The 18,374-nt window shown below is 39.9% G+C and overlaps 3 protein-coding genes across 3 annotated transcripts in view; all 3 read left to right on the top strand.

The window, feature by feature from the left end:
* Window positions 1-18,374, top strand: part of LOC121718880 (gastrula zinc finger protein XlCGF57.1-like) — a 168,201-nt gene that overhangs the window by 71,913 nt on the left and 77,914 nt on the right. The window contains exons 1-2 of the mRNA XM_042104262.1: window positions 12,316-12,562; window positions 13,102-13,381. Coding sequence (XP_041960196.1) covers window positions 12,515-12,562; window positions 13,102-13,381 — 328 coding nt within the window. The 5' untranslated portion in view covers window positions 12,316-12,514. Of the gene's footprint in view, window positions 12,563-13,101; window positions 13,382-18,374 lie in introns of the transcript that reaches the window.
* LOC121718875 (zinc finger protein 708-like) overlaps window positions 1-18,374 on the top strand; it is a 137,977-nt gene that overhangs the window by 115,299 nt on the left and 4,304 nt on the right. The window contains exon 4 of the mRNA XM_042104252.1: window positions 8,241-8,441. Within this exon, the coding sequence (XP_041960186.1) occupies window positions 8,241-8,441 (201 nt within the window). The remainder of the gene's footprint in view (window positions 1-8,240; window positions 8,442-18,374) is intronic.
* Window positions 4,521-17,756, top strand: LOC121718910 (zinc finger protein 664-like). The gene is made up of 3 exons (XM_042104345.1): window positions 4,521-4,887; window positions 5,044-5,360; window positions 16,488-17,756. Exons 1-3 carry the CDS (start codon window positions 4,850-4,852, stop codon window positions 17,612-17,614), a joined length of 1,482 nt encoding a protein of 493 aa, XP_041960279.1. The 5' UTR covers window positions 4,521-4,849; the 3' UTR covers window positions 17,615-17,756.

Below are 18,374 nucleotides of genomic sequence, written 5' to 3'. Positions count from 1 at the left end.
CATTCACAAGATCCACTCACTATTAGTATGCAGTTTGAATACATTCACAAAAACACCCTAGGTTGCATCTCTTTGGAGAGAGTTAAGCTTTAACATACAATGGTCATATATAGGATACATCTTTTCCATTGGTTTTACCCCTGAGTTTTCTGTGCTGGCTGGACTTAGCTTCTTATCCAAACAATAACAGTGTTTCTTCTAGAAATGTTTCCAGCAGCGGTGCTGTTAATAGTAGGAAGCTAACTTTAGCTGTCACTTTAAGGCCGTAACGGCCCGTGAGGCTTGCTTGAGTCTCACGGTTTTAAGCGTAAGGATATGTGGATGAAATTATTTGTTTTCCATGTCATTTGTAAAAATAAGTGCTCAAAAGCCTAACAACTCGAAGAAAATCTATCTTGGATTATAGGAAACAAGTGTATTGTAATGATAATTTCTATGATTTTGGTGAACTCTACAAGAATTATAAATAGGCTAACTATCTCCAGATGTGAGTGGTTGCTTATCCCATTACTCAGCCAGCTCTTGTGGCTTCTCACCTACAAGCATAACTTCTCATCACAAAGACTTAATATGGAACAACAAACTTGTCAGATATAAAAAAAAATATTGAATAATATGTAAAAATATCAATATTTAATGAAAAGTGGTTAAACAACATTGTTTTTATTTCTCAAGTAATCAATGTAGAAGGCCAATATCTGACTTACAATGAATTTTTAAACAAATTTGCTCAAAACATCTCTGAGAATACAGTAGTCTTTGCTGCACTACCTGATGGATTTTTTTTTTAGATTGCTAGGTTCTAGAACTCATGAGCAATCAACTCTACAGACAGATATTTTACTGAATGGTGCATACAACATAGAAAATGTAACAATAGATAGGGCTTCACCCTGTCACACCTCGTTGTAAAAGTTATTTGGGTGGCATCTTTGACAATATACACTGGGATAGGATTTGGTCTTATTACAATAACTATGTAGGCTACTAAATAACAAAATAATAAAACATATATTTTACCTCACTAACTCTCTGCTCAAAAGATACAGAGGCGATAAATCTGACGTGTGTGTTTTTGTGGTTGTGCCCTTGAAACTGTCTGTCATGAATGTATCTACTCAAGGTTTTTTTTGGGTAGAACTAAAAAATATGTGTAGAGCTGTGTGGTTGTGCAATGTCACTTTTGTCACTTGTTTTGCAGCTTTCAAAAATTAAGTCATTCTACTTGGACACTGTTATTGGACTCAAGAGATGAAATGCTGACAGAACTATTATGTAGCCTAAATGTTGATATTATGTCCTCTTTGTGTTGATATTTTTGTAGGCCTACCCGTTTTGTTAAAATCTATTTTGGTATGTAATAATAATAAAAATGGAAGTCGGGACAGTATTTCTAACCAGCATGCATTGCGTCCATCCCAGCATGCATCACATCAAGTTAGATCTGCGCAGATCTGCATCAAGTCGAACGCGCCTATTGTTGTGGATCATTCCTCACGCGCGTAGCTCAGATCTCGAGCAGGAAAACTCACACGCAGTCCACCAAGGGAGAACATTTGTAGATGTTGGCCTAAGACATTTTGCGGAGACAAACACGGTTTTCCTTCTAATCAGCCACAAAAAGGAAATCAGCAGACCTGAATAGACGGAGCAACGAAGTTGTTGGAGGAAAGTAGGCTATGTGTTTTGAAACAAACAGTAACCTATCCGCGAGCCAAACATCCCAGGTAACTTACGGGAGTGACCTCTGCGCTGATCTCAACACAACTTAGTATTCAAAACTTTATAAAGAATCAGCAGAATCTACAGAAAGTTATGAGTGAGAGCCAATGGAGGGTGGTAGACACTGTCATTTCGTATGCGTTCGATTAGCATTTTTGCATGTTCCGTTCGTAAGATCTCACGCGAATGAATGGGGTTTCGCGCGGATGAGTGTAGTTTAATGAAGCATATAGCGACACTGATATTTTAAAAGTCCTCACAGAGACAACATTATGGAAGCATATGTGTAGCTTAATTCAGTGTTTTTCAACCCCTTTTTGTGCCACAGCACACTTGACACTTAAAATGTCCCACGGCACACTAACATCCTGTGTGAAGAAAAAATAAACATAACAGCCTAAAATTTAAAATAATACACAGATATGGCCTTATTATGGCTTCTATGCAAGACCTGCTCAATAAAACAAGCGCCCTCTGTTTCATTTGTAGGTGACTATATCTAATTTAATTGTTGTTATGAACTAGATATGTGATGATTCTGTGAATGATGGATATGGGGCCACGTTGTACAATGCCTGCATACCACAAATAGTGCATCAATCGATCAATGCAACAGTTGCTTTTCTGGACCAGTGAGTGACATTTGGGTAATTTTCTGCAGCACACCTGATGATCTCTTACGGCACACTAGTGTGCCCCGGCACAGTGGTTGAAAAACACTGGCTTAATTCAAATGAGAATGCAATCTGCAATATGCAATTCAAAAAGACATTACATTATGCAATTGCCAATTCATTATGTAATTTAAAATTGCAATTTGCAATAATTTCCAATAAATTGTATTTTAATCTGCAAAGTGACAATGCAATCCTAAAATCAATTTGAATAATTTTAAAAAATAGAATAAACATTAATTAAATTGCATTCCATTTTGCCAACTAGTGTGCCATGTGCACATATGCTTCCATACAACATAGGCCTACACAGTGATTTTTATTTCATCACACGTCAAAACACACACACACACACACACACACACACACACAAACACATATCTGACTTTCTCCAACTTTTGCACATCTCCATAGAACTTTTTATTTATTATTTTTGATTTCTCATGAGGAAGCTTCTCCAACACACATATTGCACACTGCCCTCTCCCCACATACACAGCACACTATCCCATCTCCCCTGTCATCCCCCCCAACACACACACCAAGACCCCAAAGTAGCACTGTTTGATAGTTGAATATAGTTTCACGCTGGTCGGAGTGTTTGTTTTCCCACGGATTTTCGAAGTTGGCAACTTTAAATGTAGGCTATAACCGAGAGGCTTACAGGTTTAGCAGGTTTGATGCCGTTTTGAACAATATTACTGGCTAAAAAAATGATAATTTAAGTTTATCGCTCATGGCCCTTAGCTAATCCACTATTTGCGATTTGGGGCTATAGCGTACCAGAGCAAGCTCTGTAGTGGTTGATCAACGAAAAATACTGTCTCCACGGCTTATTTGATGTGTTTTAATGCAGAAAAACACCCTTGGGTCAATTTTCGCTGGAATTACATTTTAAGTGACATCTCATTCTTAATAGGGTTTAACTCATTGAATGCCAAGCTGTTTTCGGGAGCTTTGTCCTAGAGTGCCAGCAATCTAGACCATTGTTGATGATTGTACAGCCACAGCATATTCTGTGTTATAGCTATGAACACACAATAGCTCGATTAAAAGGTGAGACTTTAAGCTCTTGGTGAGTGCAAACCGTGTATTTATACACGCCTCTGTTCCTGAGATATCCCAAGCTAAACAGTGGCTAGTTTTCATCAAAATCGCTGTTTTTTTTTTTAGAAATGGAGATATAACGTCTTTCATGAAATATGAAGTGTTGCCTGTTACTTACTTTTGTAAACGTTCCAGGAAGTGATCAGCGAGACCTGGCGAGACTGCCACCTAGTGATAGACCCACGAAAATGGGCTGGTTTGACTGTTAACACTCAATATGTTCTGAAGAAGTCCAGACAACGACTGTACTTCCTTTGTCAGCTAAGGAAATTCAAAGTTTCTACATCCATCATGAAGGCCTTCTACACTTCAGCGGTTGAGAGTGTTCTAACTGGTAGCATCATCACCTGGTATGGGAACTCCACAGTTAGAGATTGTAGTACTCTGCAGAGAGTAGTGCGCTCAGCTGAACGTACTATAAGAACTCAACTCCCTGCTCTACAAGATATATATTCCAGAAGAGTACTCCTAAGAGCCCAAAAGAAAAACATTTCAACCCCCCCCACCACACACACACACACCTACATGACTTTTGGCACTTTTACATCCCTCTCCCTATGCTACAGACCTTTTATTTATTTTCTTATTTCATCACACGTCAAAACACACACACACATACACACACACACATATCTGACTTTCTCCAACTTTTGCACATCTCCATAGAACTTTCCCATCTCCTAGAACTATCCCATCTCCCCTGTCATCCCCCCAACACACACACCAAGACCCCTAGCAGTTGGGGGGATGACAGGGGAGATGGGATAGTGTGCTGTGTATGTGGGGAGAGGGCAGTGTGCAATATGTGTGTTGGAGAAGCTTCCTCATGAGAAATCAAAAATAATAAATAAAAATTATTTAATTAGCAGCCCCTTGAGCCGTGGATCTGCCCAAGGTTTCTTCCTTGGTAAGGGAGTTTTTCCTTGCCCCTGTTGCTCTTGGGTGCTCCTTGTTGGTGCCCCCCCTTGTTCCTTGTATCCTTGTATCCTTGTAATATGACCGGTCCACCCTTTGCCGCTATAGCAGCTGCAACTCTTCTGGGAAGGCTTTCCACAAGGAGTGTGTTTATGGGAATTTTGACCATTCTTCCAGAAGCGCATTTGTGAGGTCACACACTGATGTTGGACGAGGACTCCGCTCTAATTCATAAAGGTGTTCTATCGGGTTGAGGTCAAGACTCAGTCATCCATCCACTGCCATCCCCAAACTGTTCCCACAAAGTTTGGAGCATGGAATTGTTCAGAGTTCCTTTCACTGGAACCAAGGGACCAAGCCCAGCTCAGGGATGGCCCCTTCCTGTTTCAACATGACTGTGCACCAGTGCACAAAGCAAAGTCCATAAAGACATGGATGACAAGAGTTTGGTGATTGATTACATTGATGTGTTGAGTATAATAGTAGTATCATAAAGCCACCATAGCTCCGATAAACAAAGAAAAGAAAAATGATTTTGACCTTTCTATTTTTCTTTATTTTCTTCCTATACAGTGACCTGACTTAGACTTTTCTTTTTGTCTTTATTTTGTGTCTCTGACTACAGTCAATTGAAAACTGGATGGAATCATCTTTGTCCTGCTAGCAACATGGATCTTGGACTTCCATTTAGTTCTGGCTGTGCTGAAACACACCAGGTTGACCTGAGAGTGATCGTGAAAGAAGAAGATATAAAAGACGAGGACTATGGTCATATGATTGCATGTCCAGGTGAAGAGGAAAATCCCTTTGCAGAGTTTCACTGTAAAGCTGAAGCGGACGTCAAACAGTCACCAAAGTCTACGTACAATGAACCGCTACGGACAACAGCGGAGCTTGAAGTGAAGATAGAAGAGGAGGAACATCATGAACATCTGCTGGAAAGTAAGTCACACAGAGCTAGAGTTAGTCACCCAAAGGCTTGTAGTTTTTAGCGTTAGAATTTTAAGGGTTTTATCAGCGATTTCAGGCCCCAAAAAGGCCCAAACATAAATGATCACACTCGTCTAATCTTTCCTAACGATCCGCTAGCTGTCTGCCCCATAAGCAGGCTGTCAAAAAACACGTCTCTGTAGGCAGCCTAGGCTCCGAAATCTGTACACAAAACCAATTGCTACCAACAAGGGTTGGGAACCCACTCAAAGGCAAAATAAAGTGTTTCAACCAATAACCGACGAGATGCGCGTTTAGGAAAGTTTTAATTGCACGGGAGGGAGGGGGAGGGAGTAGCGAGCTAGCTCTCTGTTTTGTTTGAACATCAACAGAAGTGACGTATCCACGCTATCACTGATACAACCTTTCGTAAACGTTCGTAAGAAAAAATCTTTTTTGGTAATACGGTTCAAATAAGGTCTGAGCGAAGCAACGGCCGTCGAAAACATTGGCGTTCAGTTCGATGGGCTAATATGTATTTGCTATTCGTATTTTGTCACAAACTGTAGTCATGTTTAGTAAACATTAAGATGTTGCTACAAAAATGCTACAGCAAAAATGAAGTGGACTACAGTGCACTGCAACCTGCTGGACAGTATCCATGAGGGGTCCATGGTCATACTACCTAAAACATCTGATTTATACTACCCATCCGATTGTGGCTGTTAAACCCTTCTGTAATCAACATATTAACTTTATTTAACAGTGTGATTGTTGTGGGAAAAGTTATTATCCTTGCTTGGTAAAGCTAACAAGCTACTGCTTGCCTTGTGATGCACAGCTAGGAGAAAACGCGGGAGACAGTTTGTAGTTTTGTAATGTTTTTCGCTGGTAGCAGAGGCTTAGCAGCACTCATATTTTAGTGATATAGTAGATCTAAAGTCCTCATGGAGACAACACGCTGATTTTATTAAAAGGATATAAACATGGGGACTCGCGAGCAACTATTTGGGGGTATAATTTTTTATGATTCCGAAACCCCATTCATTCGCACATATTTTTTCTTACAAACCGGAACATGCAAATATGCTAATCAAACGCATACATAAATGACTGTAGTGTCTACACTGAGTGAGGGCGCTGTTGCACTCAGGTCTGTGGCAGTGCTGTGTTGTATTACATTGACTCATTCATATGCAGAAGGTACTCAAGTAACATAAGTCTATATACAGTCAACAAAGCAGCATGTTTAGGTTAGAGATGTATTAGTCTGCTAAATGAATAATGTAGTATAGGTTTAGAGTAGCCTATCAAAACGCAGCAAAACAAAAACCTTCGTTTTAGACAAGTGTCTGCCAAATACCCCACCAAATACCGTAAACCTAAAACAGCGTTAAGAGGATGAGCAATGCAACCATATTGAGGCCCTCGCACATTTACTTCTCTCCCTCTCGATAGCTGCTCCTAGACAGTCGCCACAACATCAAACATCAAGTTGCCTGCTTTCCAAATGTCTGAAATAGGCTGTCATATTCTTTAGACACTTCACTTACCTATAGAGATTGAGAATGTGTCGTCCTGGCATTTTCCCATTGGTGAATGCTAAGCATTTTGGGGATCCGCGGCAATCCATGCCCATGTAAACCAATGTAAACGGCCAAACGTACCCATAATCTGGGTAACGTGTCTTACCAATCTCTATTGCCAAACTGCATAGCCTAAACCTAATCATATTGCAACTGATTTATCAGTCACTCAGTCGAGTTCACCGTCTTACTCGGGAGATGGCAAATGAGAGTAGCTGACACAGACCGTCACAAGACCGGCAGCATTCACTTCTACACAGATAGATTATAAGATAACAACATTATATTCCAATCATTTCTCAATTAATTGAATTAATCGATTAATCGTGATTATGACTTCCGATATGACCAAGGAAACTGAGAAACTGTTGGCTAACAAACACATGCCACATGCTACCCTAAAGTGGTAGGCTACTTTTCTTCTGCCCTCGGTGGGTTAAATGAAATGAAAGACTTGCTGAGATGATCTTAACAAGTGTTACTCACAATTTCACATTTCCGCAGCTTGCTGCTTTGAATTGCTTTGTGAAACAAAAACAAAATCTGCACTGAATGCGATTGTGAATTTATCTTGGCTTAATAGTTTAATGTTGTCTTGGAAAGTTGTTGCTTGTTCACGAGTCATTTCAGTTAGCATTATATTTTCCATGTGTCGATGATGGTTAGACATGACGTTCTCAGGGAGCGCAGACCTTTCTGAGGCCAAATGTAGTTATTTGCAACAAATCTGCAAGTGGACCCAGCAAAATATTTTGACCTGCTCAGTGATGGGTGTTTAATTTGTTTGTCTTCTGTGTAGCATATAGATCATAATTTTTGATAATTAGCATGCAAACAAGCGAGACCTAGGCTTCCAGATTGACATAGCTTGGCGTTGGTGATGAGCTTTCGGAACTATGTCACCTTTTTCAGCCCTTCTGAGTTTACAGGTATGTTCCTGGGGTTCATGCCAAGAAATGCCTCCTCGGTATCGGCAACAACAAACAACAAACCAATGAATATCGGTTACTGTTATCGGCCCCAAAATTCCATATCGGTGCATCTCTACTTTAGAGTAGAATTTATTTGTAAATTATTGGAAAAATGCCTAATTAAATTGACCAAGATTCCATTTATAAAAGAATAAAGACTCTCAAAACATAAACACAAAAATATCAGAGAGGGTGAAGAAGACTTCTATAGGCAGTCTTACACACACACACACACACACACATATATATATATATATATATATATATGAATTCTATTTGTAGTTAAATATTTTCTAATCAATATTTAATTGCTGAATGTGGAATATCTCTTCCAGGTGTATCAGAACACCCACATGCAACGCAACAGAAGATCCATGGACAGAATGATGAACTCAACCTGCAACTCAAAGGAAGGCTGCACCACTGCACAGTCTGCAGGACGAGTTTCACGACCCTCACTAAACTTGAGAAACACCAGCAAACACACTCTCCTGGTGTTAATCAATGGCAGAGTATTGGCAAAAGGCGATATAAATGTATCTACTGTGGAAAAGCTTTTTCAAAAACTTCACATCTTAAAGGCCATATGCTAATACACACGGGAGAGAAGCCTCATAAATGTGCCCAGTGTGGAAAACGGTTCTCAGTAGTTTCACATCTTAAACCACATATTTTATCTCACACTGGAGAGAGGCCTCATAAATGTGTCCAGTGTGAAAAAGCTTTTACACAACTCTCAAATCTTAAAAGCCACATGCTCATACATACTGGAGAGAAGCCTCATGAATGTGCCCAGTGTGGAAAAACTTTTACATTCCGCAAAGGTCTTAAACGCCACATGATGACGCATAGGCCGACTGGACAGAGGCCTCATCAATGTGTCAAATGTGGAAAAGCTTTTTCACAAAGGTCAGCTCTTAAAACCCATATACTAATACACACTGGAGAGAAACAACATGAATGTGCCCAGTGTGGAAAAGCTTTCTCAAAAGCTTCACATCTTAAAGCCCATATGCTAATACACACGGGAGAGAAGCCTCATAAATGTGCCCAGTGTGGAAAACGGTTCTCAGTAGTTTCATATCTTAAATCACATATTTTATCTCACACTGGAGAGAGGCCTCATAAATGTGTCCAGTGTGAAAAAGCTTTTACACACCTCTCAACTCTTAAAAACCACATGCTCATACATACTGGAGAGAAGCCTCATGAATGTGCCCAGTGTGGAAAAACTTTTACACTCCGCAAAGGTCTTAAACGCCACATGATGACGCATAGGCCGACTGGACAGAGACCTCATCAATGTGTCCAATGTGGAAAAGCTTTTTCACAAAGTTCAGGCCTTAAAAACCATATACTAATACACACTGGAGAGAAACAACATGAATGTGCCCAGTGTGGAAAAGCTTTTACACAACTCTCGAATCTTAAAACCCATTTGCTAATACACACTGGAGGGAAGTCTCATGAATGTGCCCAGTGTGGAAAAGCTTTTAAACTCCTCTCAACTCTTAAACGCCACATGTTCATACATACTGGAGAGAGGCCTCATAAATGTGTTGGATGTGGAATATCTTTTTTACAAATTTCACATTTGAAAACCCATATGCTTATACACACTGGTAAGAAGCCTCATAAATGTGTCCAATGTGGAAAAGCTTTTACACAAAGGTCAGCTCTTAAAACCCATTTACAAATACACACTGGAGAGAAATCTCATGAATGTGCCCGGTGTGGAAAAGCTTTTTCATCCAGGTCAGGTCTTAACAGCCACATGCTCACACACACTGGAGAGAAGCCTCATAAATGTGTCCAGTGTGAAAAATCTTTTTCACAAATGTCAGCTCTTAATTCCCATGTACGAATACACACTGGCGAGAAACCTCATGAATGTGCCCAGTGTGGAAAAGCTTTTACACTCCGCAAAGGTCTTAAAAGCCACATGATGATGCACACTGGAGAGAAGCCTTATAAATGTGTCCAGTGTGAAAAATCTTTTTCACAAAGTTCAGCTCTTAAATCCCATGTACGAATACACACTGGCGAGAAGCCTTATAAATGTGTCCAGTGTGAAAAATCTTTTTCACAAAGTTCAGCTCTTAAATCCCATGTACGAATACACACTGGCGAGAAGCCTCATATATGTGTCCATTGTGGAAAAGCTTTTCCAAGAATGGCAAGCCTAAAACGCCACATGCTCACACACTGGAGAGAATCCTCATAAATGATCAAAGTGTGAAACATCATGCAGAATTTTCTCAAATCTTCAAAAGCACACAATGCAGAACTGTGTGACAAGTTTTATACCGTACAACAGTTTTCAAAGCCATTTTGATGGTAAACAAACTGATAATGGGGATACTTGTACACCTAGCGTAGATGGCAGCTCCTCACAGGTCGAAAACCAGCCTTGGAACGTGAAACATCACCTGGTCAGTACAACCAGAGACTTACTAATGAGAAGACACAGCATTTAAAGAATTCTCCAAAGAAATGCACAGGGTTTGTTTGTAACACCAATAATGGCAGTAGTCTACACATATCCCTCCCCTTCAAGTGTGTGCCTCCCTATTTACTTGAATAGGAAAATAGATGCCCGATAACTGCCTCTTCCTGTATGCCTCCCCATACTCCACTCGGCGGCCATATTGCAACACTTTGTGGGCTTTTATCGGGCTTTAACTGCTGTGTGGAAACTCGACAAGGATCTTTTATATGAAATGTATGTGTTTTTATAAAACTTAAAGTTGTCATACCTTGTCATTTTTTCCTTTTATTATTATATGTTTTTTTGTCTACTTGACCGCATTGTTTGTATCAAGAAGGCCTTGATTGTAAGAAGGAAAGGCCATAACTTATGGAAACTTGAATTTTTGCTCAATAAAAATATACTGATATGTTTCTTTTAATGACATGCCACAGAGGAATTGTGCAATAATGTAATTAAAACATAACTTTTATTGTAAAATATAGACCATTACGTAAATAGTTCCTCCCATTGATATAGAACCTGCATTGTCTGTAAGGGTCTGTTGGGGGGGAATAGAACAGGACACCAATCACGACATCTTCAGAGGTAAATGGCTTCATGAATTTAAATGTGGAACAAAAATGTTTTAATTTAGATTATACGGAATTTTGATTATCCAATTGGGTGTGTTATTGAGATTTTATACATTTAATGTGTGCAAATATAATTTTGGTAACGTTACATCCTCAGCCCAGGCAACATTGTGCGGACCCCCTGCACTCTCTGGTGACCCCTAGTGGGGTCTGCGGACCCCAGGTTGGGAACCACTGCAATAGATCATCATCAACCGTTGTTTATCCAGGGGATACTGACTGAGCATTAAGCTCTTTTGAAGCGCCCTGAGTTTACAAACAAAGAATATTTATCAACCATTATGTGCATTGCTTCCATAGATAGAATCCTAGATACCGCACTGCCTCTAAAGGTCGCCAAGTACACCAATCAAAATAGCCTAATCCAGCAAAGAACATTTCTTCTGTTTTTTGGCAGATGACTATTTTTATAGATAGATAGATAGATACTTTATTGATCCCCAGGGGAAATTCAAGGTCTCAGCAGCAGCATACATACAACACAAACACATTCTTTAACAGCAAAAAGAGTAATTAAAGTATATAATATAAAAACACAACTAAGCAGTAAGGACAGTAGAAGATCAAGAATATGCTAAATATACTAAAATACAAATTATACTAACACTTAATACAATATATAAAAATATACAAAAATACAAATGACAAAAATACAAATTATACTAACACTTAATCTAAATCAATTCTAAAAACAGTATCCACATAGTGGTGATTAATAAATCAGAGGCGCTTGCAATGACTGAGGCAGGGACTGAGCCTGTGATTCTCTGTGCATAGTAAGATATGGTAAGGTGCTCTCAGGTGCTCTGTGTGAATGAGTGTCATGGTGGTAGTGCAATGGTGATAGTGCAAATGAGTAAGTCAACAGTGCAACAATGCAGAAATAAAGTAAAGTCTATATATCTATATATTTAACTATTTAAGAAAATGTATGAGTGTGGCCATAGTTCGGCTGTGGCATGGAGGGGGGGGGGGGGGGGTTATGCATATGTGCTAATGTGCTAATATAGCACGCAAACAGTGAGGCATAAAGACAGTGGTCTTATAGTATACCGCCACCAACTGTACAGGTGAGCCTAGATCAGAAAATATCACTAGTTCCAAGTTAACATTTATCTAAGAAACAAAATTAGCAGTTAGGATTTAATTAGTTGTTTTCCATTTTAGTTTTTTTTTTTTTTTAAATGACATTCATTTAATTGCACGTCAATCCATTAGGTGGCGGTAATACACTGTAAACTGCCATAGGCCTACACCCTGACAGAAGAACAAGACTGTTGTTGTGGCCGAGTCTGTACTGTCTATGGTCTGTATACAGTCTATGTGCCGGGTTCTCTCTCTGGTTCCACCACGCACGTAGCTCAGTCACGCATGAGTAAATGTTGGTTTAAGACGTTTTTCGAAGATAAACACGATCCCACGTGTAATCAGGCACAAACAGCAAATCAGCAGACTTGACGGAGCAACGAACTTGTTGGAGGAAGGTATGTGTTTGGACACAAACAGTAGCCTATCCGAGAGCCAAACATCCAAGGTAACTTCCGGGAGTGACCGCTGCGCTTATCTCAACACAACTTTGTATTCAAACCTTCATAAAAGAACCTTATGACCTTATGGGTTATGGGTGAGAGTAGTAGCCTACTACATTTTCGGTTCCAGAAAATCCTTTACGACACTTCTATTATGTATTTAAATGTAAGCTTCCTGCACACTCGCTAGTCTGTTCCATTGTGTATTTTCCAAAAGCTAAGAAGCTTTGCCTCGTCTTTGAAGGATTTGACTTGGCAGGGCTCATTCTACCAAAGCACGAATCCTCGACTTTGAGAAACAGCTTAGCACCATGTGTATGGAACGGTCTACCGACGCATTTCACATGCACTTTTTGACATGTCAGTTAGCCTACTCATTTGCACCACTGGTTAGATGTAATTTCGTTACTTTTCTAAACACGAAACATGAATAACATCTTCAGCACATATTCTACTTATTCAAATGAAAATAAACTGATTTCCAATGAAAATGAAACCGACTTTGAACTTTCTATTTGCCTTTATTTTGTTTCTCTGACTACAGGCAATGGACCGCAGACTTCCATTTAGTTCTGGCTGTGCTGAAACACACCAGGTTGATCTGAGAGTGACTGTGAAAGAAGAAGATATAAAAGAGGAGGAATATGATCATGTGATTACATTTCAACATGATGAGGAAAAGCCCTTTGCAGAGTTTCACAGTAAAACTGAAACAGACGTCACAGACTCACCAAGGTCTACTTACAATGAAATACTACTGGTGAAGACTAAGGAGGAAGAAGATGAAGATGAAGAGGAGGAGCAGCATGACCACCTGCTAGAAAGTAAGTCCTCTCACACGGATAATAAAATAATACTGCATTTGTTGACTCTAGAGGGCGCTGTTGCAGTGGGGGCATTCCGTGTCAAAATCAGACAAAATCCAGGAAAATGGTTGCAGCTCCGACTCCCGATTTTCCTCAGTTTAATTACACAATGTTTAGGTTCCATAACTAAAACCTGTAAAAACTTTTTGTTCAATTACATTGTTTTCATAGTCTTTTTGCCCTTGATTGTTTACACTCTCTAAAGGGCTTTATCTTGGAGGCCATGTTTAGACATTCATATCTTAAAGGAGAATTCCGGTGTGATATTGACCTAAAGTGTATCGAAACATGATACCGAGTGTGAACGTATGTCTCATAGCCCATCTCGGCTTGTCCCCTGCACTCCAAAATCTGGCGCTAGTTAGCCGATGCTACCAACATCTTTTTCAATAGTGGTGCTTCGGCATCGGGCTAGCCATGCAAATAAATCACTGTTTTACACCCATTTACGAGGCTCAATGTATCTCCACACTTCATTGGTAGACTTCCTAGGGCCCTGACATTTAAAACGAGACATTGAGAACTTTGAAAAAGCACTGGTAGTTTACTTACAAGACGATTTATACAGACAGTATCTTCACGAAGTTTAACGTTTGCAGCCATCTTGAATTTAGTCACGATAAGTCGAGCAACGAGTAAGAATGAACAGGTATGATAAGGGATCAGATTCCAAAAATAATTCAGTGGAAATGCATGGATTCCAGTAGCAGCAACTGGAATCCATGCATTTCCACTGAATTATTTTTGGAATCTGATCCCTTATCATACCTGTTCATTCTTACTCGTTGCTCGACTTATCGTGACTAAATTCAAGATGGCTGCAAACGTTAAACTTCGTGAAGATACTGTCTGTATAAATCGTCTTGTAAGTAAACTACCAGTGCTTTTTCAAAGTTCTCAATGTCTCGTTTTAAATGTCAGGGCCCTAGGAAGTCTACCAATGAAGTGTGGAGATACATTGAGCCTCGTAAATGGGTGTAAAACAGTGATTTATTTGCATGGCTAGCCCGATGCCGAAGCACCACTACTGAAAAAGTTGTTGGTAGCATCGGCTAACTAGCGCCAGATTTTGGAGTGCAGGGGACAAGTCGAGATGGGCTATGAGACATACGTTCACACTCGGTATCATGTTTCGATACACTTTAGGTCAATATCACACCGGAATTCTCCTTTAAAAAGCATTATTCCTAGCCTGACCAAACTTTGTAGAATGGAAGACAAACATGTTCTTAGTAAAATTCAGTCATTAAAAGTTTCTACCACAGTGTCATTGGTTTTGATAGAAGTCCCTTCAGAAAAAAACATGCAAAGTGATATTGAGGGTCTTTTGATATAATCCTTTGTTAATGTTGACCCAAAATGTGAAGTCTTCAAAACAAAAGGCCATGCTAATAATAAGGATAAAATAAGGCGTGTTTGTATTTTTGTGTCATTGTCATTCAACTGAAATTGTATGTGGGGTAGCTAGTAGGACCATAAAAATCTATGTGGAAATAGCATATGGACATTTAGTGTGTAAAGTACCAATATTGTACCAAGTCCCATTCACAGAATAAATGCATGTAGTTACAGGTGTTTTGGGAACGTACCATCATTATAAAAGGAGCAAAATGCTATTCTGTGCTTCACCTGAGGGGGGCGCTAAAAGCATTTTTTTTATTGTAATTGTTTATGTTGGTGTTCCCAAAACACCTGTGACTACATGCAGTTATTCTGTGAATAGACCTCTGAAGTTCGCCTACAAATAGAACCATATAAGGAGATCCGGGTGTTAATTGAAGCTAACTTACCTATGGCAAGTTGCATTGCAAGTTAGCTCTGGGCTAGCAAAAATCTAAGTGTGCCGCTTTCACATACCGGAGATCACAGTGTCCACTTGAAGGCAGAGGACAAAAGTGTGTTCAGGAAAACGTCTGCATTTCAGACTTTTTCATCCCCATGAGAGTTTAACAGGTGCGATAATTCAAAATCCCCATGTTATTTTACCATAGGAAAAATCGCCAGATACCAGATGTCAAAGATGGCAGCTTTTTTGTAGGCGAACTTCAGAGGTCTATGGACCTTGGTACCAGAGCTAGTGAGCGGAGCCGAGCGGTGCGAATATCCAGCGCCTTGTTCAGGTGGCTTTTCACTTGGCCGCTCCTCTGCTCAAATTCACATCAGGTCGCTCCGCTCAATTTCAAAACGGAAACCGGAAGATGGACTAGTTCGAGGGCAAGCGAGAGTTGCAGTTTGGAGGACTGTTTTGTTACAGACATGAATTTTTATCAAAGTTACCAGCGAGAGTCGCAACATGTGGATTTTAGAGGAAAGAATATAAAAGATTTATTTTCAACCAAAAGATGTCTGTTAAGACCTGAACAAAATCTCTTTCCACTTCCAAAGTCTCTTTCCAAATTGCACAAACTCAGCCAACTGCTAGCTAGCCAGCCAGCTAGGTAAAATGTTTAAATGATTAAAATATCCCTTGGGATGAATAAAGTATCTATTTATCTGTCTGTTTATCTATCTATCTATCTATCTATCTGCACACACCTTGGAAACTAGATGGTAATGATGGTAGTTGTGAATAGCAGCAACCGAAGTCTGAAGTATCATCACAGAGGCTAGCTTTTATCATTTAGTGTCTCTGTGGCTTTTACTGCCATTGACGCCAATGCTACTGACAGCTTCTTCTACTGTGTGAAGTAGGTAGCGATAGCGTTTTTACAACAGTGACATCTCTGTTCAGGAGAATATTGCAACTAATGGCGGGTTACGGCACTCCCGCGACGCCACATTTTCGCGCTACAGGTCGGGAACGTCGAGTATGTAACACGTTTGGGTGGGTGGGGGGGGGGGGAGGACAGGAAATGACTACCCATATGGTACTATGTAGCCTGTTGCCCCACATGGGTACTTGGACCCATATATGGTTGCTCCACAGCGACCTTACTCGTACAGTGTGAATTGGTATACAAACACATCGCACAGTGTATGCCCAGCCATAAGGGTGTCTTACAGTAAATAGGGTGTCTGTTGGTGAAACATCTGTCATTCTAAGTTTCTATGGTAACTCTTCCAGGTGTATCAGAACACCCACATGTAACAGAACAGAAGATCCATGGACAGAATGATGAACTCAACCTGCAGCTGCAAGAAGGGCTGCACCACTGCACAGTCTGCAGGAAGAGTTTCACGACCCTCACTAAACTTGAGAAACACCAGCAAACCCACCCTCCTGGTGTTAATCAATGGCAGAGTATTGGCAAAAGGCGACATAAATGTATCTACTGTGGAAAAGCTTTTTCAAAAACTTCACATCTTAAAGCCCATATACTAATACACACGGGAGAGAAGCCTCATAAATGTGCCCAGTGTGGAAAACGGTTCTCAGTAGTTTCACATCTTAAATCACATATTTTATCTCACACTGGGGAGAGGCCTCATAAATGCATCCAGTGTGAAAAAGCTTTTACACACCTCTCAACTCTTAAAAACCACATGCTCATACATACTGGAGAGAAGCCTCATAAATGCGTCCGATGTGGAAAAGCCTTTTCACTAATTTCAGATCTTAAAAACCATATACTAATACACACTGGAGAGAGGCCTCATAAATGTGCCCAGTGTGGAAAATCTTTTACAAACCTCTCAACTCTTAAAACCCACATGTTCATACACACTGGAGAGAGGCCTCATAAATGTGTCCAGTGTGGAAATGCGTACACACAAAGTTCAGCTCTCAAAAGCCATTTACTAATACACACTGGAGAGAGGCCTTTTGAATGTGCCCAGTGTGGAAAAGCATATACACTCCTCTCAAGTCTTAAAACACACATACGGACTCACACTGGAGAGAAGCCTCATAAATGTGTCCAGTGTGGAAAAGCTTTTTCACAAAGTTCAGCTCTTAAAAGCCACATACTAATACACACTGGAGAGAAGCCACATATATGTATCAATTGTGGAAAATCCTTTACACAAATATCAGCTCTTAATTCCCATTATCTAATACACACTGGTGAGAAGCCTCATAAATGTGTCCAGTGTAAAAAAGCTTTTCTAAGACTTTCAGGCCTAAGACGTCACATGCTCACACACACTGGAGAGAAGCCTCATAAATGTGCCCAGTGTGGAAAAGCTTTTATACAAATGTCAGACTTAACACGCCACATGCAAACACACACTGGAGAGAAGCCTCATCATTGATCAAAGTGTAAAGACAAAACGTATAACAATTTCAAATTTCTGATTGTAAACCAACTTGTACATTACTATTAAAAATCAATATGTTTTATACAGTTACCACAGTGCCACCCGCGGTTGTATAGAGTAACCTGTGGTAACTATACAAAACATATTGATCTCAATGGTGCATTTTGCCCATGTTCAGAGTGGAAAATAAAAAAGAAAGATTTGCATAAAGATAAAGAAGTCAAATTGGTGTTTTTTAACAAGAAGGGATCATGGAGCATAAAGAATCTTTGTATCAATCTTTGTATATTCCCACAAGGTGTTTGGGTGCTCTGAAAATGAGAACCAAAAGGATTCTACTTATCTCAATAAGGACGATAAATTAAGAAGCCTATGTTGAGTACAAGTATGTCTTCTGAAGGCCTAAACAGAGCCTAGCCAAAAACTCCAATAACATTTGTATCAACTTTGAGGGACAGCTATGACCACGCAGGATCATCTAGGCCAAACGAGACGATTTTGCTACATACTATTCCTATTCATGCACCAGCATGCACAATTTGAGCCTCCTACATGGTTTAGTTCTTGCTCTATGGCAGGGCTCTTCAATTGGCGGCCAAATTACATTGGAGGTCATTTGTACTGGCCCTTTAAAAAAAAATGTAATCTCTAGCAAGCGCATGAGCTGTTCTCCATTCTTGCATCTCTTGCTCGCTTTAGTCCTGCAGCCACTGCACCTCAGCCCATTGAACAAGTTAGACTACATTACAATTCA

The sequence above is a fragment of the Alosa sapidissima genome, chromosome 9 (genome assembly GCF_018492685.1).
Source record: "Alosa sapidissima isolate fAloSap1 chromosome 9, fAloSap1.pri, whole genome shotgun sequence".
In the NCBI taxonomy this organism is placed as follows: Eukaryota; Metazoa; Chordata; class Actinopteri; order Clupeiformes; family Clupeidae; genus Alosa; species Alosa sapidissima.
This window is presented reverse-complemented; position numbering and strand designations above follow the sequence as displayed.